Genomic DNA, 27,102 nt, shown 5'->3' on the forward strand with positions numbered 1-27,102 from the left:
GCAGTACCTGTCTTAGCTGTCAGCGGAACAAGATCAGTAGTACTACCGCCCCTTGCTGGTAAAAAGGAGAACAGAGTTGTATCAATCAACCTGGTAAAACCATAATCATGTGGCCAATAATAAGTAGTAGGCCCAGTGGACTCCCAAGAAGTAGCAGAAGACCAAACCTTGCTACAATCCAAGAGGTTCAAACTGAGAGACTAATCACTTTTGATAAACCTGCAGTGAATAAAAAAGGACTATGCAACAAAGCTAATGAACTTGTGCCTCTTGAAACCCAAATTGCAACAGTTCATCAAGAAACACCTGTCTACAACGATGTAGCCTCTGACTGTACTAATGAAACAAAGAAAGATCCAAAGACAAATGAAAATCCGGAAGCAATTCCAACAATTGACCGAACTGCATCTGGCTACTTCATCAATTTCGATGACTTTTCTGATGATCCAAGTGAACATGGAGAAACGCCAGCAACTAAAACTTTTAAACAAAAAATGAATGAACTCTTTCATCAACTCAAAGAAACATATCTGATTTCACCATGGATTGAATTATGGATTGTGTTAGGTGTACTTTTCCTCCTTCTGTGGCTCATCTTTATTTTAAACTTGGGTAGATTTATTGAAGGAAAATATAGTACAATGGACACAGCAAGTCAGAACATCAACGTGGTTCTAAAGCCTCACAGATCTTCTCACATTGAAAAAAGAGAACTGTCATCAGTGAACATCACAGCCAATCCTATACCGGGTGGTGTAGCATGGGACACAACGGATTCCGAAATCTATGGCCCGATTGAGCTCTTGAAATATCCACACCAGTTCAAGGTTTCCTTAAGTGACTGTGACACCAAGTACTTTCTCTGATGATTGGGACTTTGAAAATATTAATAATATGATGTCAGATTTACAAATGTCAGCAAAATTCACAGAACATGATTATTTGCAGGGTTCATAAAACTATGAAGAAATGTACTGTTTTAATCATTATGGTCATCACTATTTGCATAAATCTGCTAATCCTAGAAATGTTTTTACTTATAATCAATGGGAACATTGTCCCACACCGCCAAAAGGCAGTTCGAAAACATTTTATGAGAAATTCCCATACTTCTCAGGATTTAACAGCACTGATCCAGAAACGTTTTATTTTAAAACAAGACAGGAATGAAAACAATGTTGACAAATACTAAATTGATTTATTCTGAAAAATGTTATGAAAAAATGTCTACATTTGGTTTTGAATTTTGGAAAAACATTGAGACAAAAACAATCTGGGGTACAAAAGACTAGCAGGTACAAGGTCTAGAATCATTATTTAGAGCCTGCATGATCCCAGAACAGATAATATTCCTGAATGACACCATTCAACAAACAACCTGTCTTGGCTTAGCCAAGATAAAAGACTTAAACAAACCGTCTATTCCAAAGCCCATACCTGATAGTAATAGCACTACAGATGTGGAGATAGACGTATCCCATATTTTACACCAAAACAGAACTAATCATGATTGGAGAAAATGGTTGATCTGGCCCACAGACACTAATAACTGTCAAGATAGATTCCTGAACAAAATACAGGGGTTCAAACAGAACAGGCCAGACCCAAGATACTCCCAGAGACAACATCCAGGGATAATTACAACATACAGTGTAGGGAAACTATGCCTCGAATGGCTACAGAAATCCACACTGCCTGAAATTAAGCAACACTTAACTTTACTTAAAGAAGGTGCTGACTTGCAAGATTTCAAATTGGGACCTCGCAAACCGCGTCAGAAACGTTTCATATACACCGGTATATACGCTGCTTACAACGAAGCTTGGAAAGTAATGCAAATTGAAACTGCTGAAAAAATACGAGAAATTGATCCTATTAATTTGGAAAAATCACTGTCTGTAATGGACAATGGGTTAACGACTCTGTCCTCCAGAATATATTCACTGGACAGCATTGTATCATCTGCTATTGATATAATAGAGCAGGACTTGCTAATGTTACAACATGGCCAGTCCCAATTGCGTTCTATTGTACAGCTAGGCTGGACGTTACAAAATCTGCGTTAAGGCTACGTGCCATGGCGTCTAATCAACAAAACGTCATTATTTTCTATCTTTAACCTTACTGATAAACAAATCAGTTTGGCACAAAAAGGAGCAGACTATACGATACTGAGCATTGAAAAACTTGAGAGATTACCATTGACAATGTCAGAGAGACCTGTCATTGAATGGATAATACATGGTACAATTACAATTCCGATAACAACTTTTCAGTTTCAATATTGCCAAGAGTATATACCAGCAGGCCTGTATGAAAGGTTGGATAAAGGATACATCAAGTCAACCTGGAATTTACCTTACACACATAGATGTTATAGTGAAGGGAAAAAAGAAGTATTTCTTAGTGGCAACAACTGTAAGAATTCACGAAGCAGTACACTTCTGTTTCAAGGTATTAACTTGCATGGAGCCTGTGAAAGTTCATCAAATAACCTTTCATGTCACCTGCACGGCACCCCTGCAACACAGAGCCTTTTTTCAGACAGCTTTCCAACGGCAGCTATGTTATAATAAGTGACCACAGCTGTTGTGGCATGGTGCCAGGAATAGCCTATCTCGTGAGCGTTACTTCCAGGGTCATTTGCTGTATGCAAGTATTGTATCCAAACAGCAAACCAGACAAGGAGGCAGCAATATGGCCTTCTCTGAATATCTCTTCTATTCGAATTGATACTTTAAGCAGAATGAAGTCTGTTCTTTTACAGACAACTGCGCCTTTAACCTCGTCCAAAGAGACGTATGATCTGCAAGGACAGCGGCAGAGATACATAACCTATTATCGACAAATTGCCCCGTGCATTTCGTAGAAATGTTAGGTCAAATCTTAAACATGTCTGATACCAGTGGCATTGCACATGTATTTAAGACAATTTTTTCGGGACTGTTAGCACCCTTTGAAACAGTTTTTGGCATCTTCCCGAATTTTGTGCATTCTGTATTCGGCGGCCTGCCTCTTCTTTTGGGACTCGTAGCAGGAATTTTATTTTTGTTCCTTCTGCTCCGATATGGCAAGTCAAGCCACAGACAAAACTCAGGCTACAATGGAAGAAACGATCGTGGCTATACGATACCGAGAACGGATCACTAAAGTCCTCGGCTTTGCCCGACTAAGAGATCTGAGTACTACCCTTTCATTCAGACCAATCTGGCAAGATTGCATCTTACCTGTGCTTCGATGTCTGCAATGCGGAGAAGAATGCGTGTTGGACGTCTGTCTTACACTACCATCAGCAGTACCTATGGATATCGATACTTTGCTTGGTTCGGTAACGGCTCATGCAACGTGTTGTCCCCAGCGGCTACCTATTCTGATGACGGCATTCGTTGAGACTTCACCATTACGATAAGGTGGCGGTGAAGTACGAGATGAAAGCAGCACAACACAGGTACAACCTTCTGTGAGCATTGCTGATCCAGACATCGATCTTGGCAATGAATCTCACATATGCACTATTTCAGCATTTTCAAACTTGGTCGAACTTTCACCTACTGTTGTAGACCAATTTTTCCGCAAGCTTGTCTGAATTGATGTTCTCTCCTAACAACGAGAATAACTTTTGAAACAACGAGCACACAGCGTTCCCTGAACTCTGAATTCGGCCTTCAGTTTTTGATAAACAACACTACTGAAAACAATTGGAACTATTTTTTCCCCTGAAAGCGAAATTATTTTTCCATTCCCAAAATCTTTAAATTTTTTTTTTTTTGGCACATGGTACTCTGCTTAAAGTAGAACTATTCTTAGAGAACAGAAATTCTATTTTTAGAAACTCTAGAGACAATATTTTAACTTAGCCTCTAGCACATGTACAGTATTGTATAAATATGTGATGAAATGGTCTCAACCTTCTTTTCTGTATTAAGAGCCATTTCATAAATGTAATTTTCGCAATTCATTCAGCCAATATTTATGTATGCATTATCTGAATGATACCACTGCTTGAAAAAAGTACAGTACAAATACTCATTTTCGTGTATATACCATATACCATTTCAAATGCAATTTATGTATTTTGGGGTGGGTTGGAAAACACATGCATCGTTATATGTTTAGTATTGCTTAGTATTTAGTAATGATGGACATTATACGTGGAGTGGGTGTTGTGAACGTATCTAGGACCCTATTTAAATATTCCCGATTCATGCCCTTATGTGGTTATAACAAATCATGTCCATATAAAGGCATAAGAATTATATCCATATTTAGTCATAGCCAATGCAGTCCAAATACGGCAAAGCTACTCCTAGAAAGTACAACGCGTTCTTTAAACAAACCAAGCCTCCAGCAGCCCGGGAATTCCCCCTGCTTTTGTTTTGATTTGTCCAAGAACTCCTGGAGTCCAGAAAGAACTGTAAGTTCTTAGTGACGTCTTATGTCCAACCTTACGTCAAACTCTGCACCTTCCAGGTATAAATATACCAGCGTTTGCCTTAAGCAAACACACGGTGGTTTGGAGCAGATCGGCTATCTACTTACCCGAAGCTCAGCTGTAACGAGAGCCGAAGGAAGCTGCCCCTCCCATTGATGCACTGAGAGAGACGCTGTTTTTTCTCCTGCAGAGACATCCAGCTCCAGTGTTTCCAGTCACCCTTGCGGGTTGCTGGGAGATCGAGTCCTGAGAAAGAGATACAAGACCTCCTTCATTCTATAACCAAGGTACAGAGCTGATTAGATCCTTAGAGAATTCTTGATTCAGATTCTTGGCAAAAACTAACTTAACTTAAACTGCAGCTCACTTACTCCTTCCCACGTACTAGGCTTAGGTTAGGTACACCGGGGTAGGCGTATCTTAAAAGCACCAGTTGACTACGTTTAGTCAATGATTTTATGTATGTATATATTTTATCCGTTTTAAGTATCTTATGGCTTAGAAACCATATAAATGCTTTTACAGTATTATTTCATAATACTCCTTTTACTGTACGCTCTTTACTTCATGACAAGTATTGCAACTGTGGCAATTCACGTCTCTTGCACGAGAAAGAGGACTGCTCAATAAATAACAACTTTTATTGAAAACGCCCGTCTCTCTATTTCTCTGCACTCCTGGTGAAACTAAGCATGCACGATTGACTGAGTGAAATAGCTGTCTATTGTTTTCCGCGACTCTGGAGATATACTCCTTATTCTGAGGGAGCAAAGTTGTCATGTTTTATGGTTGTCAGAAGCGAATCCCTTCTTGTCTATCCAGGGAGGTTAAACTCCTCCTTTATTCGAAAAAAGTTTCTAGTGACCTCTGAGCTAGCTGGCATACCTAATTAAGTCTAACATATTCAGTAGAGACCTAGATGACCTCAGTCCTACGTCTAATCTATCGTTCATGTTATTCCAATGCGCAGAGCCTATTGGGAATATAGGAACTACACTACAGGACCAGTTCCATTCTTATTGGGTCTCATCAGTGGGATTCAGCTTGAACCCTGTGCCACAGTGAGCTCGGGCCCACATCTTGGCATACCCGAGCTTTCTAGAGTGACTCACTTATGCAGAACAAAAAGTGATGGATCGAATGCTTGAATTCATCTGACAATGGTAATTACTCTGGACTACATATTTTTCTCCATTTTAAGTGAAATTTGCATTAACACATTGCCACTAATTCTGATCCTGTTATGTTATGTAGGACTTAGCATTTACCGACATGGACACATTCTCTTCCAGGGGATCCTCATCAATAGTCATAAGCACTGAATATTCCCGCCCATGTGCGGGGACCCCGGAAATAATAAAAAAAATATATATGGAAACCATATATGTACAGCTCTATATATATATATATATATATATATATATATATATATATATATATATATATATATATTGCATATTCGTTACCCTCAAGACGACGCGCCCATAGTCCAGAGCCATCACTTCAAAGGAAAAACGGAAGACCCAGATGCAGTGAGTTACTTTATTACTCAGCACGCCACGGCAGTATAACGTTTCAGCCTACACAGAGGCCTTGGTCACATGGCGCACAGACATATTCACTGAAAAAACCATAGGTTATAGACCATATATAGTTAGGAATTAGCATTTAAAAAACCTTATTTTACTCACACAAAACCATTGAAATTCCATATATAGTTAGTTGCACTAACTATATATCGCGCACCCGCAATCCACTGCTGATGATGTCACATATTACATCATTCATGACATGGTCAGTGACATCACTGATGACATCACTGATGACATCTCAAATGACATCACTGATGACATCACTGATGACATCATCCAGTGACTGTGTGTTTCTATAAAGTTTAAATATGTTTTACATATTGAAGAATGAGTAGATGTATAACTGTCTGGACGAAGGATTTAGTAGGTGCATGACTGAATGTATGAGTGAGTGATTAAATGTGTCTCACTGAGTGCATGGGTTAGTGACTAAACTGTCTTAATTTGTGCATCATTATGTCTGTTGTTCTGTAAACTGCTGCATGTGTTGATCAGTAGCTATATGATTAACTATATGGGTTATTGATTGATTGTCCAAGTATTTGTATGGGAGACTGAGTGTGTGTGTGGCTGGCTGGCAGGTGTGTGACTCTGTGCAGATCAATGTGTACTTGTATCAATGATTCTATAAGAAAGTAAGTATGTGTTAGTATATGTTTGAAAATGTAAGGTGCTCTATGTTTAACTGTATAGACAAGAAAATGGAAGTGTGATTGATTCTTTACAGGACTGACTAGGTGTGTGAGTAACTCCATGGATGAGTGGCAGAGTGTGAGTGTCTGTATAGATGTATGAGTGCATATGATAGTGTTGTAAAGATGAGTGATTGTATGTATGAATGATTGTATGGGTGAATGAGTGAATGTGTGTGTAGACATAGGAATCAGTGAGTACGTATGTAGTAACTAGTATTGGTGTGTCAATGGTTTCAAAAATTATACTCTGTTTTTAACACTGGGTGAAACAGAGGTTATATTAAAATGTGAGGAGATGCATTGTATTGTCACATGAATGATATCATCAGTGATGTGGTCATTGATGTCAAATGAGATGTCATCAGTGATGTCATCAGTGATGTCACTGACCATGTCATGAATGATGTAATATGTGACATCATCAGCAGTGGATTGCGGGTGCGCGATATATAGTTAGTGCAACTAACTATATATGGAATTTCAATGGTTTTGTGTGAGTAAAATAAGGTTTTTTAAATGCTAATTCCTAACTATATATGGTCTATAACCTATGGTTTTTTCAGTGAATTTTCAAGGTTTTGTAAATGCTAATTCCTAACTATATATGGTCTATAACCTATGGTTTTTTCAGTGAATTTCAATGTTTTTTTAATAGCAAATATCATAAGCTGTCGAATGTCAAGTACGTGGTAAGTGAAAACATTTTCGTGTTTATGCACACTGATCTGCTTTGAATGGTGCCCCCCCCCCCTCATTTCTATTAGGAGTACTCTCTCTTTGCACATAGTGAAGGGTAGTTAACGCAGGCCTTTGCCCCCGTTGTAATACGTCGTGCCTGCTTCTCTCTCCATTTGATTGATTGTTATCCAAGTATTTACTGTTTTAGAATTGGTTCTCTTTGGTTCATTCTCTATTTACAAACAAACACAGAGTCGCAATACTCTGTTTAGTCTTTGCAGATAACGAAAAATCGTGTAAAAAAAAAAAAGAAAAGGAATCGAGCAAAATCAGTAGGCCACTAATGGGATCTCTTTTTGACCTCGCTAAAATAGAAACATTAGGAACAACCCCTCATGACAAATACAAAACTAGTGAGATGAACTGAACTCCACACAATGATGGCTGCAAAACAGCTCGGCTCCGCCACCCACCCCGCCCAAAATAACGATAAAAAGCGGCTGCCATGATTGGTTGCGGAATGGCCACGACGGAGCTACGAAATGGTGCTGCTCTCATGCTAACCCCAGCTTCAGTCTGAAACATCCAGAAACACTGTAGACTACCAATTCGATCAGTTCTTTTAGCGCCCCAATGTAACCCGGTAGAGAAGAACTAGCCCTCCCCTCTTTGACTAATGGTTCTTGTTGCCTGTCCCTTCTGTTGTCATTTAACAGAACTATTTAGCCTGCTGAAAGGGGTTGTGTTCAGACCGCTGGTTGGTGGACACATTTTGACTATATTCTGGACCTGCGTTGTCGCGTAATGCGTCATATGACGCGCCGCGTTAGCGCATCCGGAAGTCATCCGGGGCGCGCAGCGCGTAACGTAAGCATAACAAGTCATGTGACTTGTTAATAAAACTTTTCATTGGTTCATTTTACTTTTCTTATTCTAATGATGAAAGGCTTGGTCATATGACCTAAAAATTACGCTTTTTATTACTTCCGAACATTATTTTTTCTTAAATATATGTTATAATGTTCCAGGCTAATGTACTTTCCCGGAAAATTTACAACTGTCCTGCGAATAAAATATATTCTTTTTTCGAGAAAAAGAGCGTTTCTTCGTCCCATGACGGAGCCGTTGAGCAAAAGAGGGTCGACCTGCTGTCTTAGTCGCCGATACGCCTGAATATGAGATTCTTATCGATCACTTTATGTTGCAGGAATAGAAAACACAAGGGGGGACCCAGGGAGAGCCAGGCGCGAGCGGGTCTCTCCCTGGGTGCGTTCGCGCGAGAGTCAGGGTAACAGGTGGGGACTGATTAGGGGAGTAGATAAAAGGGAGTCAGGCTGGCGGTTGGGAACTGCGTGGCGGGAGGCAAGGGAAGGGAGGTTTTTGTTTTTGCCCCACCCACCCTCCCCCTTTTTTTTTATTTATTTTGGGTTTTTTATTTTGCGGTGCTCTAGGTGCTGCTTTGGTTTTAGGTTTGCCACTGTTAGGACAGGTGTCTTTGTTCTTTTAGGAGGCGGGTTTTGCTAGTGGGGTGGGCAGCCTGGAGCGGGTTGGCCATCCTGAAGGGTAGCTCGTTGGGTAGTACTAGGGGTAGTAGGAAAGAGTTAGTTTCGGGTTTTTGGGAGTTAGGTTTTTGTAGGCTTACTGTAGAGTTGAATTTATGGTAAATAAATAAATAATGAATGTGTTCATGAAATTTATGATGCACCTGTCTTAAAATAAAGTGGCCTTTCTTGCTCCTAAAGAGGTGTGGACAGTGATTTCTTGCGCGACAGCCCTTGACCATTTATCTTTACTGCGTTCCTTCGTATTATACCTTTTACCCTTCATGTAATTGGTCTGCTTTATTTCACTTGCCTTTTAATGATTCTAAAACAGTGACTATTATTAAAAACTTTACCAATGTATATACTACTACCATGTTTTCTTTTAAAAACCTTTATTGTGAAAATTTCATTATACAAATACGAGCCTATAACCACGTGGGCCTGCCACAGAGCAAACTGTAATGGTATATGATGAATAGACATTTACACTGTAGAGGAACGTAACGGGCGGGCCATTAGGTTGCAAGAACTAAGGTGTCTAACAGTTACGGAATCGGTGGACGTACATTTTATAATTAAAATACGACAGGGCCAGTTACAATAAAATTATCTAGATATACATTTGCAGGCAAGTACCATGGGTGACGTTAATTCGAACTTTCAACAGTACAGTAATCAATAACACATCAGAACTTAATATCAATAGGGATGTCGAAATATTCAATCAATTCTCGTCCCCGCCCGCCATGTGCTTCAAAACTGCATACGTATCTCGTGATTTCAAGGTTCTGCAACCAGTACACAACAAGGAGTTACGAGTCCCATTTATTCCGGCGCCATTTTGGGCGAGGACGGGCAGGTCCAGGATATAGTCAAAATGTCTCTACCAACCATCGACTATGATGACGTTCATATGCTGTATTTATTAGAGTAACACTCATCTGTCCACATGAAATTAATTTGCCACAATCTAAACATGTCATTTTAATCTTTCCAAAGTTCTTCTAAATATTTGGGACCGTTTCCCTTGCCTCTGCAGCTCTCAGTGCCACTTCTTTGATGAATGTACTAGCAGGTCAGGGGTTCTCCTCCAAATCTCTCTTTTATGCAGCACTATAATTAATTGGTGCCACCTCTCCATATGACGATGCATGGTATAGTTACCACAACTATATTTTTTTTCGGTTCCTCTGGAGAGTTCATCGTGGCAGATGAAGCGTGTAACGTACCGGGCATTTACCTTTTTTTGCATGTACAGGAAAGGAAAAAAAAAATCGAGCGTCCGAGTTCTAAGGTGTCCCAGGGCCATTTTAGTGGACCAGGCCCAAATCCAAAGAACAGGCCGCCATTTTGAGAGTCCTCTTGCAGCCGCCTGTCGCTGTAGCATCAAGAGCAGCCGAAACTCAGCTGAATGGCAACTGAAACGGTAAAGGGGCGCCCCACTACATTTCAGCATTGTAGGATGACCACACCAGTACAGCAACTTGCTAGACATCACCTCGGTGCCATCCGGATCTCGGCGCCCCACTGCAGATGAAGTGCCTCTCAACTATGAAACCACCACGGTGACATCCGGATCTTGGCGCGTTGTGCTGCCTTCGGCCTATTCGCACATCGGTCCGCTACTGACGCCATCTCACAGGCTAATGGGGCGACCCACGCCGAGTTTCAGCATTGTAGGATGACCACACCAGTACAGCAACTTGCTGGACATCACCTCGGTGCCATCCGAATCTTGGCATCTCAACGCCTAGTGGTATCTTCCATACAGAAAATATTGTTACGCTGCCTTTGGCCCCATTCGCACATCGGTCCGCAACTTAGACATCACCTCGGTGCCATCCGGATCTTGGCATCTCAGCGCCTTGTGGTGTATTCTCTTCAGAAAATATTGTTGCGCTGCCTTTGGCCCCATTCGCACATCGGTCCGCAACTTGGACATCACCTCGGTGCCATCCGGATCTTGGCATCTCAGCGCCTTGTGGTGTATTCTCTTCAGAAAATATTGTTGCGCTGCCTTTGGCCCCATTCGCACATCGGTCCGCAACTTGGACATCACCTCGGTGCCATCCGGATCTTGGCATCTCAGCGCCTTGTGGTGTCTTCTACTCCGAAAATATTGTAGAAAATATTGTTGCGCTGCCTTTGGCCCCATTCGCACATCAGTCCGCTACTGACACCATCTCACAGGCCAACAGGGCGCCCCACGCCGACTTTTACCATTGTACGATGGCCACACCAGTGCCACAACTTGCTAGACACCACCTCGGTGCCATCCGGATCTTGGCATCTCAGCGCCTTGTGGTGTCTTCAAATCAGAAAATATTTTTGCGCTGCCTTTGGCCCCATTCGCACATCGGTCCGCTACTGACGCCATCTCACAGGCCAACGGGGCGCCCCACGCCGACTTTCAACATTATAGGATGGCCACAGAAGTGCGACAACTTACTAGACACCACCTCGGTGCCATCCGGATCTTGGCGCGTTGTGCTGCCTTCGGCCTATTCGCACATCGGTCCGCTACTGACGCAAACTCACAGGCCAACGGGGAGCCCCACGCTGACTTTCAGCATTGTAGGATGGCCACACCAGTGCGGCAACTTGCTACACACCACCTCGGTGCCATCCGGATCTTGACATCTCAGCGCCTAGTGGTGTCTTCTATTCCGAAAATATTGTTGCGCTGCCTTCGGCCCCATTCACACATCGGTCCGCTACTGACGCCATCTCACAGGCCAACGGGGCGCCCCACGCCGACTTTCAGCATTGTAGGATGGCCACACCAGTGCCACAACTTGCTAGACACCACCTCGGTGCCATCTGGAACTTGGCATCTCAGCGCCTTGTGGTGTCTTCAATTCAGAATATATTGTTGCGCTGCCTTTGGCCCCATTCGCACATCGGTCCGCTACTGACGCCATCTCACAGGCCAACGGGGCGCCCCACGCCGACTTTCAGCATTGTAGGATGGCCACACCAGTGCGGCAACTTACTAGACACCACCTCGGTGCCATCCGGATCTTGGCGCGTTGTGCTGCCTTCGGCCTACTCGCACATCGGTCCGCTACTGACGCAAACTCACAGGCCAACGGGGCGCCCCACGCCGACTTTCAGCATTGTAGGATGGCCACACCAGTGCTGCAACTTGCTGGACACCACCTCGGTGCCATCCGGATCTTGGCGCGTTGTGTTGCCTTCGGCCTATTCGCACATCGGTCCGCTACTGACGCCGCCTCACGTGCCAACGTATTTTCTCCGCATTTTATACCCTATGCTGCATAACAGGTCATGTGACTTGTTTATAAAACTTTTCATTGGTTCATTTTACTTTTGGTTTCCTAATGATGGAAGGCTTGATCATATGACCTAAAAACAACACTTTTCATTGGATGAAAACTTTTTTTTTTTCCCAAACGATGAAAGCCCCACCTTGTTTCTGGATGTTTCAGACTGAAGCTGGTGTCAGCATGAGAGCACCACCATCTCGTAGCTCCGTCGTGGTCATTCCGCGAGCAATCATGGCAGCCGCTCCCCACCAGAAGCCTGCAGGAGTCGGGGCCCCCAAAACTTTTGATGAATTCTCAATGCGGAGGGGACGCTTTCGAGAATGGGGTCCAAGACCTAGCAGACAAGCGTCCGATTTCCAAGGTGTCCCAGGGCCATTTCAGTGGACCAGGCCCAAAAAGGAAAGAGCCTGCCGCCATTTTGAGAGTCCTGTGACAGCCGCCTATCGCTGCACCGCAAGAGTGGGCGCAACTCAGCTGAATTGCGGCTTTTGACACAGTGGACCAAAAACGGATGGAATGGCAACTGAAACGGTAAAGGGGCGCCCCACTACAACAGATGACACTCCACCTGGAGAGGCCCGTTCACACCGCCTCCCCCGGGGCGCCCCACGCCGTTATTCGGAGCAGCATTGTAGGATACCAAAACCAGTGCGGCAACTTACTGGACATCACCTTGGTGCCATCGTTCTGCTGCCTTGGAACTATTCGCACAACACTTTGCTACTGATGACCCACCCCCCGCGACGCCCCACGCCGTTATTTGCTGGGTGGCAACTTACTAGACATCACTTTCGTGTCATCTAGATTTCGGCGCGTTCTGCTGCCTTGGAACTATTCGCACAACAGTTTGCTACTGATGACCCACCCCCGCGACGCCCCACGCCGGAAATCTGGACGTTGTGCTGCGTTGGGACTATTCGCACAGCCGACCGCTACTTCGTTGTTTTTCCCTAAAAATGTTTATATGTTATTACTATTTTTGTTTTCTTGTATATATTTATAAATTATTAAAGTTTTATAATCTTACTACTTTGTCGGAGTGCTATATATTTTTAATGTGACACATAATTGTAAAAACTTTGATGTACAAAGAGTCATCCCTGGAATCTTCCGCTTCACGCTCGATCCCCTCCCCAATCACAATACAGGATGGTTTTCAGATAATAGCAACGCTTCTGCTGTGACGGATCTCATCGAGTGTGGGCCTTGATCTACTATAACTCCTTTGAAGAGGGGTGATTCTTTACAGCTGTGGCCATAAACTACATCTGCAGGGCTAGCTGATAGCCTAGGACCGGCCTGGACAATCGGACACAGAGGAAAAGGAGTGTCAGAGGGTGCGGTAGTGAATAGGGCGAAAGGGAGGTGTCGGGCGGGCACAGGGTGTGATTCTCAGGGAAGAGCAGCGCAGATGGGGGGAGGTTTATTACCCATGCATAAGACAGAGAGCGGGGGTGACCACTGCCTGGGTGAGATGCTTGCGAGGGTGGGGAGCCATGCTAAGGATCGACAGCGTGCACAGAGTGGGTCTGGTCAAGGCATCTAAAATGGCTGCCGTGCACGACAAAAGTGTGGCATTTGAAAAAAGACAAGATGGCGCAGACAATGTTTTTCAACACTTCCTGATTTCCTTCGAATCGAACGTTAACAGACGTTGGGGCATATTACCAAAGTTAAGCGATATTTATCCCTAACGATGCATTGCAAAGATTTTTTTACCGTCAGAAATTATCGCACATAAACCTTGCTATTATCAAGGTTTATCGCAAATACGATAAAAAACGACCGCAATGCATTAATATCGCTGAAAACTCAGCGATATTCATGCATTACCGAGCTAATGCTCTTAGCCATGTTATCCACCTCCCATTGGATAACATGGCTAAGAACTGCTCAGGGCAGCTGTTACTTTTTGGAGATATTCGCGCTTATCTCGAATATTTCCAAAAGTTGATAATAGGAGATAGCGATGTTAGCGACTGTTTCCAGTCGCTAACATCTTGGCATGCCCACTTTGCATGTCATTAGTGATAAATATCACTCACATGCAAAGTGGGGCCCAAGATGGTCGCTATCTCCTACTAGCCGTCGCTAACTGGTGTTAGCAACAGCTAGGTAATACAGATATAATTTTATCTCCGCGAAGCGGAGCGCTGTTACAGATATATATCTTGTTTTTGAACGTTAATTTCTCAAAATGCACTGAAGCACATATATTGAGACCTAGCAAAGGCACATCGGGCTACCAGTCCCTAATATTTTACCAAGTTTCGTGCAAATCCATTCAGCCGTTCGATTATTATTATTATTTTTTGCCCCGCGGGGCCCTTTTAAAACCTCCACATCAAACCTAGGGGGTCAGCGAGGATCTACTATGCCCCCTTATGGTCATTTGCCCCTTCGCTTTGGCCTCCTCTTGTCTCTCGATCCTACCGAGAGACAAGATGGCGGCCGCTACGTACTGTTTGGAATGTTTACAGACACCGGAGAGCCAATCAGCTTCGCTTCGCAAAGCTCCGTAACGCGAAAAGTACGCGAAGCGGTGCGCTGTTACAGATATATATCTTTTTTTGAACGTTAATTTCTCAAAATCCACTGAAGCACATATATTGAGACCTAGCAAAGGCACATCGGGCTACCAGTCCCTACAATTTTGCCAAGTTTCGTGCAAATCCATTCAGCCGTTCGATTATTATTATTATTTTTTTTTTTTGCCCCGCGGGGCCCTTTTAAAACCTCCACATCAAACCTAGGGGGTCAGCGAGGATCTACTATTCCCCCTTATGGTCATTTGCCCCTTCGCTTTGGCCTCCTCTTGTCTCTCGATCCTACCGAGAGACAAGATGGCGGCCGCTACGGACTGTTTGGAATGTTGACAGACGCCGGAGAACCAATCAGCTTCGCTTCACAAAGCTCCGTTGCGCGAAAAGTACGCGTCCTGGGACGCTGCCCGGTCCGCTGTTACAGATATATATCTTTTTTTAAACGTTAATTTCTCAAAATCCACTGGAGCACATATATTGAGACCTACAAAAGGCACATCGGGCTACCAGTCCCTACAATTTTGCCAAGTTTCGTGCAAATCCATTCAGCCGTTCGGGCTAAAAGTGAGGCCAACCGCCCTATGGAAAACTCAATGTTAAAAACACGTTTTGGGACCCCCCCTTTTTTCTCGACCCCCCCTGGACGAAACCCCCCCCAATTTTCAGGTGCTGCTCAGAAACAAAATGTGCCATTTTCCTGAAAATTTCAGCCAATTCCGTCCACAAACGCCAAAGTTATTAGACATAGAATTTTCAAAAAACCCATAGAGAAAAAATCCTAACTATATATACCTACTGGCGACCGCCAGTAGGTTATATATATATATATATATATATATATATATATATATATATATATATATATATATATATATATATATATATATATATATATATATATATATATATATATATATATATATATATATATATATATATATATATAATAATTTTTTTCCCCATGTCAATGCAGCCCCCAATGGAGGCTAAACAATGTAGTTGCATATATAAAACACTTGCATTTGCCAATATATAAAAGATACATGAGGGTAATTAGCACTAAACTCTGTCTTTTAATGAGTAAAACACGCATAACGGGCAAAGAAGACATTGTTAGCCTACAGGCTGTGTTACAAACCAATAGCATGGAAAATGAAAGCATTTTCAACAAAAACTGGCACCGTGCCTTTAAGGCAGCCATGACCCCTAGCTTCCCATCATGCCTCAGGGGTGACAGTTGGGTCAGTTATTCTTTCCGGCTCCTTCTGTCAGAACTCTGGATTCTACTTTTTTGGCTTTTCAGTCAAAAATTCTCCTTTTTTTCTGGGTTTTATTTGCTTCACTCGACGTCTTTTGGCATTTGAGTGCTGGATAACCCATTTTTTTGTGACAGAAGCAAATTCTTTCTGTCAAAATGCCTTCTTTATTCGATCCTTGCCCTGCCTGTGGCAAGAAGAAGGCCAAGACAGACACACATGCAGTGTGTATCCTGTGTCTGCCTCATTCCCACTCTCCTTCCTCATGTCCACACTGCAGGAAGCGGTCTAAAAGAACTCTCAAAGACAGGGAGAGAATCAGGATTCATGGCCTCTCTGAAAGAGGTAGGTCTCCTGTGAAGTCAAAGAAAAGGGCGCGTTCGAGGAGCAAGGTCCTGGTATGTTCACCTTCGGCGTCTGGCTTGACGTCAAAGGCTCCGGCGGCGGGATCGTTGTCGAGGGACCGAGCGCAGAAGTGCCGCTCATTGTCCAAGGGCAAGTCCCTGTCCGCGTTGGAGCAGCGTCCGGCGTCGAGAGAAGATCCTCCGCCGTCAACTTTGAAGCCACGATCCTCATTGAGGTCATCGCTGCCGAGACAGCGAAAAGCACAACACCAGACTCCGCTACGATGCCAGCACCCTCTACCCACTCAACGCCGCCCGAAACCACACCTGATTCTAAGCCGCCCCGAAACGGCCTCACGGACCTTTCTCCTGCCACACCTGCAGCTTCACCTGCGACAGAACCAACCACCTCCGCTGCATACTCCCCAACACTCGCTCCGCACGCAAACACGCCGTCGAGCTCTGGGATCTGCTCGACATCTCCGCCCCAGACCTGGCCTTCCTGACCGAGACTTGGTGGAACGACTCCTCGGTGCCCAACATTGCCATAGCCTTCCCGGACGGCTACAAGTTCACCCTCAGGGATCACGCCAACGGAATTGGAGAAGGGAATAGCCATCGTCCACAAGTCCACCCTCAAGATCGCCACCCACGCAGACGACACCCTCAACACCGCCGAACACCTGCACTTCCGGATCCACAAAGACCCCAACACCACCCTCAGAGGAACACTCATCTACAGACCCCTCGGACCCCGAGCTCAATTAAACGACTCAATCGCCTACCTCGCCAGCACCCACGCACTGGCCTCCACGGACTACATCCTCCTTGGGGACCTGAATTTCCACATCGAGAAAAACGACGCCAACTCCGCTACCCTGATCGACAACCTCGCCAACCTCTGCCTCAGACAACTCATCACCACACCCACCCATGCGGCCGGCCACACGCTGGACCCAGTCTTCTCCACAGGCACCCACGTCACCTTCGACCACACCACCGAACTCCACTGGACCGACCACCGCTGCATCCATGTCACCTTCAATAAACCAACCACGCACCACCGCACCCAACAGCTACCTCTCCGCTGCTGGAGCAAAGTCACCGAAGACCAGCTGAGAACTGTGCGACTCACTAGCCATCTTCTTCCACCGCAAGATCGCTGACATCCATGACCGCCCCGACTACGCCAGACCCCACCTCCCCTGTGAACACCACCAGCACCAACCGCCTGACCTCCTGGTCCAACGTCAACGACTACGAGACACGCAGGGTCGTAAACTCCATCCACTCAGGATCTCCGTCAGACCCGTGCCCTCACCAGGTATTCAACAAAGCTGATGCTGCCATCGCACCCCAACTATGGAAGTTCATCAACATCTCCTTCAAAACAGCGACATTCCCGGAAAGCTGGAAGCACGCCAAAATCAACGCCCTCCTCAAGAAGCCCAAGGCAGACCCAAAGGACCTCAAGAACTTCCGGCCCTGCTCCTGTTCCCGGCGAAGGTCATCGAGAAAATCGCCAATATGCAACTGGCCCGCCACCTGGAAGACAACAACATCTTGGACCCGTCCCAGTCCGGGTTCAGATGAAACCACAGCATCAAGACAGCCCTCATCACCGCCACAGACGACATCAGGCGCCAACTAGACAGCGGCGAAACATCAGCCCTCATCCTCCTGGACCTGTCAGCCGCCTTCGACACGGTCTGCCATCGCACTCTAAAGACACGCCTCCTAGAAGCCGGAATCCAAGAGAAGGCCCTTGCCTGGACCACGTCCTTCCTCTCCGGCAGAACCCAGAGTGTCCGCCTCCCGCCCTTCCAATCTGAGGCCACAGACCTCATCTGCGGCGTCCCCCAGGGCTCATCCCTCAGCCCGACGCCGTTCAACGTCTATATGGCCCCCCTGGCACAAGTGGCCCGCCAACACAACCTCAACATCATCTCCTATGCCGACGACACCCAGCTCATCCTCTCCCTCACCAAGGACCCGCAGACCGCCAAAACCAACCTCCATGACGGAATGAAGGCCTTCGTCGACTGGATGAGGAATAGCCGTCTGAAGCTGTACTGGGACTAGATGAAGGTACTCCTCCTTGGACCCACCCCCTCTGCCTGGGACGACTCCTGGTGGCCGACCACACTGGGAACAGCACCGACACCCACCGACCATGCACGCAACCTAGGATTCATTCTCGACTCCTCCATGTCTAAACAGGTCAAGCTGTCTCCTCCTCCTGCTACAACACCCTCCGCATGCTCCGCAGGATCTACAAGTGGATCCTGACCGAAACAAGAAGAACGGTGACACAGGTCCTTGTCAGCAGCAGACTGGACTAAGGCAATTCACTCTATGCAGGAATCCCAGCCAAACACCTACGATGACTACAACGCATCCAAAACGCCTCCGCCTGACTGATCGTCAACGTCCCCTGCCGCAGCCACATCACCCCCCACCTGAGAGACCTACACTGGCTCCCCGTCGACAAGAGGATCACCTTCAAGCTCCTCACCCACGTACACAAAGCACTCCACAACGCCGACCCAGCCTACCTGAACAGCAGACTCAGCTTCCACACACCTGCCTGCTCCGCTCCGCCAGCCTCACCCTCGCTGCTGTCCCCCGCATCCAACGAACAACCTCCAGCAGCAGATCCTTCTCCTACCTCGCCGCCAAGACCTGGAACACCCTCCCTACCCACCTACGGCAGACCCAAGACCTACTCGCCTTCAGAAGACTCCTCAATACCTGGCTCTTCGAGAAGTAGCGGCACCCACTCTCCTCAGCGCCTTGAGACCCTCACGGGTAAGTAGCGCGCTTTACAAGTACGCTGATTGATTGGTTGAGACGGATGTCATCTACTTCGACGTCGAGACGAAAGTCTCCGTCGAGATCTCAGCGCAGAACGCCGTTGAGACAGATTGTCGGACATTTTATCGTCGACATCGAGGCAGGGGCCTCCATCGACGCCAGCACGACACTCGACGTTGAGACATCAGTCTCAAGTCAGGTCCGTTGTCGACGTCGAGGCGCAGCCCTCCGTCGAAGGACCGAAGTTCGACGTCGAAGTGCAGCCCTCCGGCGAAGGACCGAAGCTAGACATCGAAGCGCAGCCCTCCGCCGAAGGACCGAAGCTCGACGTCTAAGCTCAGCCCTCCGTCGAAGCGTAGACGTTCCGCGTCAAGACACAGCCCTAAGTCGAAGAGACCCAGATCGACGTCAAGGCAGGTGTCGCCGTCGATGCATCAATCGACGTCGAGGGTCAGTCCTCTGTCAAAGAGCTTGGTCGACGTTGAGGCAGGGGTTTCAGTCGACGTTGAGGCACAATACTCCCTCGGGGGATAGAAGATTGACGTCGAGACAAAGATCTCTGTACAGACGTTCAACACTGGGGCACACGTACTCCAGATCGCCGTCGAAGCAAAGATCCACTTCACGAACGACATTGAGACAGAGGTCTCCGTCGGTGTCAGCCCCAGCACGCCTCTCTGTCTCCTGCATCGACGTTGAGAGCAGGCTCTCACCGGTCCATTTCCAGTACTCCAGAGGTGGTTATCTCCTCTTCAAGCAGCCCCAGTTCGCAGTCGGATTCCCATTATGCTGCGGAAGCTCGCCAGGAAGTGGAGAAGTCTCCTACACGTTCCCCTAGTAGGGCGCAGAGGGACACGTCTGTACATCTTTCTCCCAGATGGTTGCAACCCCTACACCATTGGGCTGTGCCTACAGGTATAACAGAGTCTAGAAGAGAGCCAAGCTCGACTCACAGGTCTCCACTAGCTCGTCTGGCGCAAGAGGTAGAACACCTCCCAGAGGAAGAGCGCGTACTCACTCCCCTGCTCCAGCGCCTAGGAGATGGTCAAGATCTCGCTCCCATGTACCAACACCTAGGGAAAGATCGAGATCTCGATGCATAAGAAGGCACCGGTTTCCTACTCCTTCTACCTCAACATTTTCATCAAAGAGAGACTATTCACCCACTCCTACAGATAGCCCACCGTCAAGAATATCTCCGGTAGAGGACGTAAGCACGTTCCAGGACGTTTTGGCTAGGGCGGCTTCCAAACTTGACATCTCCATGCCTGTTCAAGAGAGTACCTCTTCAGCAATTTTTGAATCGCTGAATCAGAGAGCCTCCTCTCGGCCATTACTGCCTCTGGTGCCCGGACTGCTGAAACCAGTAATGGAGATTTTTCTCACGCCAGCCGCCCTCAAAACTGCACCAGCAACAATTTTAAGAAATATCGCCAGTCGGTGGATGATCCCGAGTCCTTAAAATCAGATCCAAAACCGGACTCCGTGATTGTGGCTGCGCCTAGAAAACTCATTCGGTGGTCTCCTCGTCCACAGTCCCTCCGGACAAGGAGAGCAAGACTCAGGACTCGTGGGGTAGGAAAGTATGTGATACCTCCTCATCTATGCTCAAAGTCTCCAGTGCATCAGCTCTATTGGGAAGATATGATAGGGCACTATGGGATTCGCTGCAACGGTTCTCTGAGAAACTACCCAAGGAGGACCGTAAAGACTTTGAGGAAGTCCTGCTAGAGGGCAGCTTGGTGGCGAACCAAGTAATAAGTGCAGCGGCTGATGGAGCGACGCTCTCAGCGCATTCATACGTCCACGGAATTTGTGCCTGGAGATCTTCGAGGCACAATCCAGAATTGTCAATTTGCCATTTTCCGGGTCTTCGCTGTTTGGACCTCACACCAATGAGGAAATGGCGCGGATGAAGATCGAACTGGATACCCTGAAGGCGGTAGGATTGGAGAAAAAGAAAGAGTTCCGTTGTCGCTACCGCAACACTGACCGCTAATCATTCCAACAGAGGGTTCAAACCCCTCCTTGGCAAAAGAACCAAAGCCAACAGGGTCAGCAGAGCTCGCAATTTCAAAATCGACGATCTAACAGGGGAAGAGGAGGGAACCGTCAGTCCACCACCTCTACCAAGCCCCCAGCAAACAATTGAGTCTACGCTTCCTCCAGTGCCGTGCACCGCTCCATTAGGAGGAAGTGTGGCAAATTGTGTACAAGAGTGGTTAGGCATCACAAAAGACCAATGGGTGGTGACCACGATTCAAAATGGGTACTCTCTACGTTTCCGACGTCGTCCTACCCCAATCCCTCCGGTAGCAACATCAAATTACCAGATCAACATACTGCAGAGGGAAGAGGGCATCCTTCTCCAAAAATCAGCTATAGAGAAGGTTCCGCGGCCACAAAGAGGTTGAGGAGTGTACTCCAGATATTTTCTGGTGAAGAAAAAAGGTCAAAAGTCGGAGTACAGATCCATTTTGGATCTAAGAGCACTCAAAAAAAACATCAAGCGAGAAAGGTTTTGCATGCTGGCTCTCCACCAAATCTATCCTCACCTTTGCAAAGGAGATTGGATGTGTTCGATGGATCTGCAGGATGCCTACTTTCATATTCCGAGAAGTCATCATCGGCAATATCTGAGATTTGTCGTCGGAACTTCCCACTACCAGTTCAAAGTACTGCCCTTGGGCTAAAATCAGCTCCCCGGGTGTTCACAAAGTGTATGGCCGTGGTAGCAACTGCTCTAAGGCGCAGGGGCATCTTTGTCTATCCTTATCTGGACGATTGGCTGATCAAGGGTCCAACCCCTCAAAGAGTCAGAGACCATTTCCAACAGTGTCTACGGCTCTGTCAAAGGTTGGGCCTGCATGTAAACTACCAGAAGTCAACGCAAAAACCCACTCAGAAAATTCACTATTTGGGAGGACTAGTAGATTCCGAACAAGGAAGAGCGTTTCCTTCGGAGGAGAGACAGTCATCCCTCATCAAAAAGTGCAGAAAAATTCTAAAAAGCAACTAGTCGACGATGCGACAGATAGCATCAGCACTCGGATCGATGGCATCCTGCATTTTTCTGGTACCCAATGCCAGGTTGAAAATGCGTCCTCTTCAGCAGGATCTGGAGGACAAGTGGGACCAGAGATATTCTCGCTGGGAAGACCAGATCTGCTTATCAATGGGTGCCCAGGCTTCAATTCCATGGTGGATGAACAGAGACAACCTGGAGGTAGGAGTTCCGTTCCATCAATCTTCTCCGTCTCAGACTCTGATCACGGACGCCTCTCTAAAAGGATGGGGAGCCCACATGGGTTCTCTTCAGACACAAGGCCTATGGTCCTCGAGGGAGCAATTGTACCATATCATCATGTTGGAGCTCAGGGCTGTTCCTCTGGCTCTCAAGGCCTTCCTGCCTTCGATTCAGGCGAGTTCCATTCTAGTACAAACAGACAATACCACCACGATGTACTACCTGAACAAGCAGGGGGGAACTCGTTAGAGGACTCTGTCGTTGGAAGCGCAGTCCCTGTGGAATTGGCTGCTGAGGAGGAAGCTGTCCATCACAGCAGTTCATCTGCCGGGGGAGCAGAATTCACAAGCGGACGCTCTCAGTCGCCACTTCGCAGAGCAGCAAGATTGGGTCTTCTGCGACGAAGTGCTCAACTTAATTTTCAAAGATTGGGGTCATCCAGGCATGGACCTGTTTGCAGACGACGAAAACAAAAAATGCCAAGACATCGCCTCCAGATACTACCAACCAGGATCGAGGAGGAATGCCCTTTTGATCGACTGGTCTGGGGCATTTGTGTATGCCTTTCCACCACTGCCTCTCATCCCAAAAGCGGTGACCAAACTGTCACACTCGGACACCACAATGATCCTGATTGCTCCGGAGTGGCAGAGACAGTGGTGGTACCCGGCCCTTCTACATATGTCACTGAAGACACACAGGAGGCTGCCGTGCAGACCGGACCTGCTGTCCAAGATGAATGGGAGAATCCATCATCCCAACCTTCGATCCTTGAACTTGGGCAGCATGGCTCCTGAGGTCCTCCAGTATGGGCATCTAGGTCTATCTCCAGACTGTATGTCTATATTGAAAGAGGCAAGGAGACCTTCCACCAGGCACTCCTATGCTTATAAATGGAAACGCTTCTACATGTGGTGTGTGCAAAATAATTGTGGTCCCACCAAAGGGCAGGAGGAGACCGTTTTACCATATCTACTTCACCTAGCCAGAGCAGGTATGAAATACTCCTCTATTAAAGTGCACCTAGCGGCCATTACGGCTTATAGGTGTTCGCCTTCTCAACCCTCCTTTTTTCAGTTACAAGTGTTGAAGGATTTCCTTCAGGGCCTTAAGAAGGTATATCCTCCAGTGCGGCCCCCTTCACCTCCTTGGGAACTGAATTTGGTGCTGTCCAGACTGATGGGTCCACCTTTTGAACCTATCCACAAAGCGACCTTGCAACACCTTACGTGGAAGGTCGTCTTCTTGGTGGCTATCACCTCAGCGCGTAGGGTGAGCAAGATTCAGGCCCTCTGTTCCAAAGAGCCCTATCTGGTTTTCCATCTCAATAGGGTGATGCTCAGAACTCATCCGTCCTTCCTCCCCAAGGTAGTGTGGGATTTTCATGTAAATCAAGCAATATCACTCCCGACCTTTTTTCCTAACCCCTCCAACCCAGCGGAGAGGGCCCTTCATTCACTAGACCTTAAAAGGGTTTTGAAGTTCTGTCTTGAGAGATCAACACCTATAAGAAAGTCTGATCACCTCTTCATTAATTATGGTTCGGTTAGAACAGGTTTCCCAGCAACAAAAAGGTCCATCTCCAGATGGATAGTTTCATGCATTAAACTAGCCTATCAGTTAGCAGGGAAACCACTTTTGTCCGCTCCGAAAGCTCATTCCACAAGAGGAAAGGCAGCTACAATGGCTTTCCTCAATAATGTACCGCTCTCCGAGATATGCAAAGCATCTACTTGGAGATCAGTACACACGTTTACAAGACACTACTGTCTTGAATCAGATACCAGAGCTGACACTCAAGTAGGACAATCCTCCTTGAGAAATCTGTTCAACAGCTGATTTTTTTCTTTCGGTTGTTGTGGTTAGAAGCATTCTGTGTTCTAATTTGTCTGCAGGTGGTTGATGGGCTTGCCATTCTATTCAGTGCTTATGACTATTGATTAGGATCCCCTGGAAGAGAAGGATACGTTACTTACCTGTAATCCTAGTTCTCTTCCAGGGGTATCCTCATCAGTCATAAGCAACCCACCCACCTCCCCAGGCAAATGAGTTATTTTCTGTTTCTGAAGTGTTAAAGATATCTTTGGACCCTGCTCTTCAGGGTTATGCAAAGAACAACTGACCCAACTGTCACCCCTGAGGCATGATGGGAAGCTAGGGGTCATGGCTGCCTTAAAAGCACGATGCCAGATTTTGTTGAAAATGCTTTCATTTTCCATGTTATTGGTTTGCAATGCGGCCTGTAGGCTAACAGTGTCTTCTATGTGCAATTTTTGCCCGTTATGAGTGTTTTACTCATTAAAAGACAGAGTTTAAGTGCTAATTACCCTCATGTGTCTTTTATATATTGGCAAATGCAAGTGTTTTATATATGCAACTACATTGTTTAGCCTCAATTGGGGGCTGCATTGATATGGGAGAAAATGGTATGTATTGTATATGTATATATATGTATATGTATATGTATATGTATATGTATATATATATATATATATATATATATATATATATATATATATATGTATGTATGTAGAGCTGTACATATATGGTTTCCATATATAATTTTTTATTATTTCCGGGGTCCCCGCACATGGGCGGGAATATTCAGTGCCTATGGCTTTGATGAGGATACCCCTGGAAGAGAACTAGGATTACAGGTAAGTAACTTATCCTTTTCTGCCAACATAAGTGGCACACGAATACCCAAAAACAAATTTTGTGTATCGTCTCTTTGGCATGGCCTTATGACTGCTGCATTTGGTTTCTTCAACCAACTTCCTTTGAAGTCATCTTAATTTTTAGATCGCTTTAAAAAGAATGTAGTTCAGAAATGTTTTTTATTGCTTAATATTGAACACTTGATATGTACAATTTTCGCACTTATAACTTTGCACCTCTTTGCAGTCTTTTTTTCTCCCTTTGTCTTCTTAAATTTGGCCATTCGCAATCTATAGTCATATTGGCAGCATTTCATTGATGCAGAAGACCTTGAACAATACTGTACAGGTTTTTAAAAGGTTGCTGTCTTTTGTGGCTACCCTATTTTCAAAGAAAGCAGAAGGGTATTTAAAAGATTGAAAATTGTGTTAGGCGTTCTCATAAATGATTTCTTTAAATAAGTTTCATAGTTGATTCAATGACAGATAATCACATGAATCTACCAAATCAAAGGGAGGTCTTAACTTTTCTCATACGTTGCCTTTACAGGTAATCTTGACAAGCACCAAGAACTAGAGGACCTTGTAGCAGAATTTCTTGGCATGGAAGCTGCAATGGCATTTGGTATGGGGTTTGCTACAAACTCTATGAATATTCCAGCTCTGGTTGGTAAGGTGAGTACTTATACAAAAACAAGGGTGTTTCATCCTCGATGAGGACTCTTACCTCTCATTTTACCTTTTATGCACTTTGTAATTACTACCACTTGGCAAAACTCTCTGCTCTTCAAGCTTGGTCTGGTACATTTATGTGCTCTGGTGTGTCAGCACAAGTGCCTTTTTGATTGGTAGTTTGACCCGTGAAGCTGTCCTAACTGATCATGTTTATATGATTTACATGTTAGGCTTCACATGAATTAGGATATTGGGTTATTGTTTTTACATATTACAGCATCCACATTTTTCAGTTGTATGTGGCACAGTTTATTGTATTATGTTGTGTATTCGTAAAACACACGACCACCCGTGAGGGTATCCTGGTGCTGAGCAGGTATGTGTGTCTAGCTCCGCCTAGGGTAGCTTGTTTCATCGAAAAGCCAGAACTTCAGCTTCTTGTGGAATTCATGAAGGAAGAATGAGGTTCTGCTGTGGAGTGGTAGGTCGTTCCTTGCTTTAGGAACAATTTAAGAGAGCACCCATCCTCCTGATCTGATTCTGTGTATTCATGGGATACATGTGAGTAGGAGTCCTACGGAGCGGTGGTATCTGGGTGTTTTATAGAAGGAGATTCAACTGCTAAGGTAGGTGGGCTCCAAGTTGTGTAGTGCCTTGAATGTGTGAAGTTTTTAAATGAGCGAGTTTGTGTATCAGGAGCCATTGGAGCTCCCTTAGGTGTGGTGGGATTTGAGGATGAGTCTGGCTGCTGAGTTATGGATAGTTAGTCTTCTGGTGAGTTATTTGGTGATCCCGGCGGGGAGGGTGTCAGACGTTTCAGGTTTTGCTCCGAGACTGATGACACCTTGTCTGGAGCCTTCAGTTCCAGTCATCGAGAGTTTGGCCCCTCAATGAACAATACTCTATTGAATAAATGACCACATAGGATTTGACTTTGAACCACTGGACATTCGGTCCTCAAAGAAATGTTCAAGTCATATTGAGAGCTACTGTTCTTAGAGGGTGTTAAGGGGATATGCCATTACAATTTTACCTTAAATGCAACACCACATTTTCCTCATCTGATTAATAGTGGTCTGTAACCTCTGCCCATCGTCCGAGCACGAGGACTCAACCTGCTCATTGTGTAAGACATTCAAGTGCAATACCATCTGTTACTGATGCAAACGTTACTGAGTCCACCACAAGAACAATGCACACGGTACACTGACCGGTGTCCAACTGGCTCAGGGACCCAAAGCCCAGAGGTCTTGTCCTCTCAGGATGAAGAAGAGGAACTCCTGTGGTTCCAGAGCACAGGCCCCTGGACAAAAACTACCCCTGGAGACTCCATTCCAC

General features: G+C 45.8%; 1 protein-coding gene across 7 annotated transcripts in view; it reads left to right on the forward strand.

Annotated features, from left to right (window-relative positions):
- The window catches only part of SPTLC3 (serine palmitoyltransferase long chain base subunit 3), an 822,967-nt gene that overhangs the window by 384,868 nt on the left and 410,997 nt on the right, over window positions 1–27,102 (forward strand). For all 7 annotated transcript variants that reach the window (XM_078649546.1, XM_078649545.1, XM_078649551.1 and 4 more), the window contains exon 5: window positions 25,640–25,764. In XM_078649546.1, the coding sequence (XP_078505672.1) occupies window positions 25,640–25,764 (125 nt within the window). The remainder of the gene's footprint in view (window positions 1–25,639; window positions 25,765–27,102) is intronic.

Source organism: Lissotriton helveticus, chromosome 6, assembly GCF_964261635.1.
Source record: "Lissotriton helveticus chromosome 6, aLisHel1.1, whole genome shotgun sequence".
NCBI classification, from domain to species: Eukaryota; Metazoa; Chordata; class Amphibia; order Caudata; family Salamandridae; genus Lissotriton; species Lissotriton helveticus.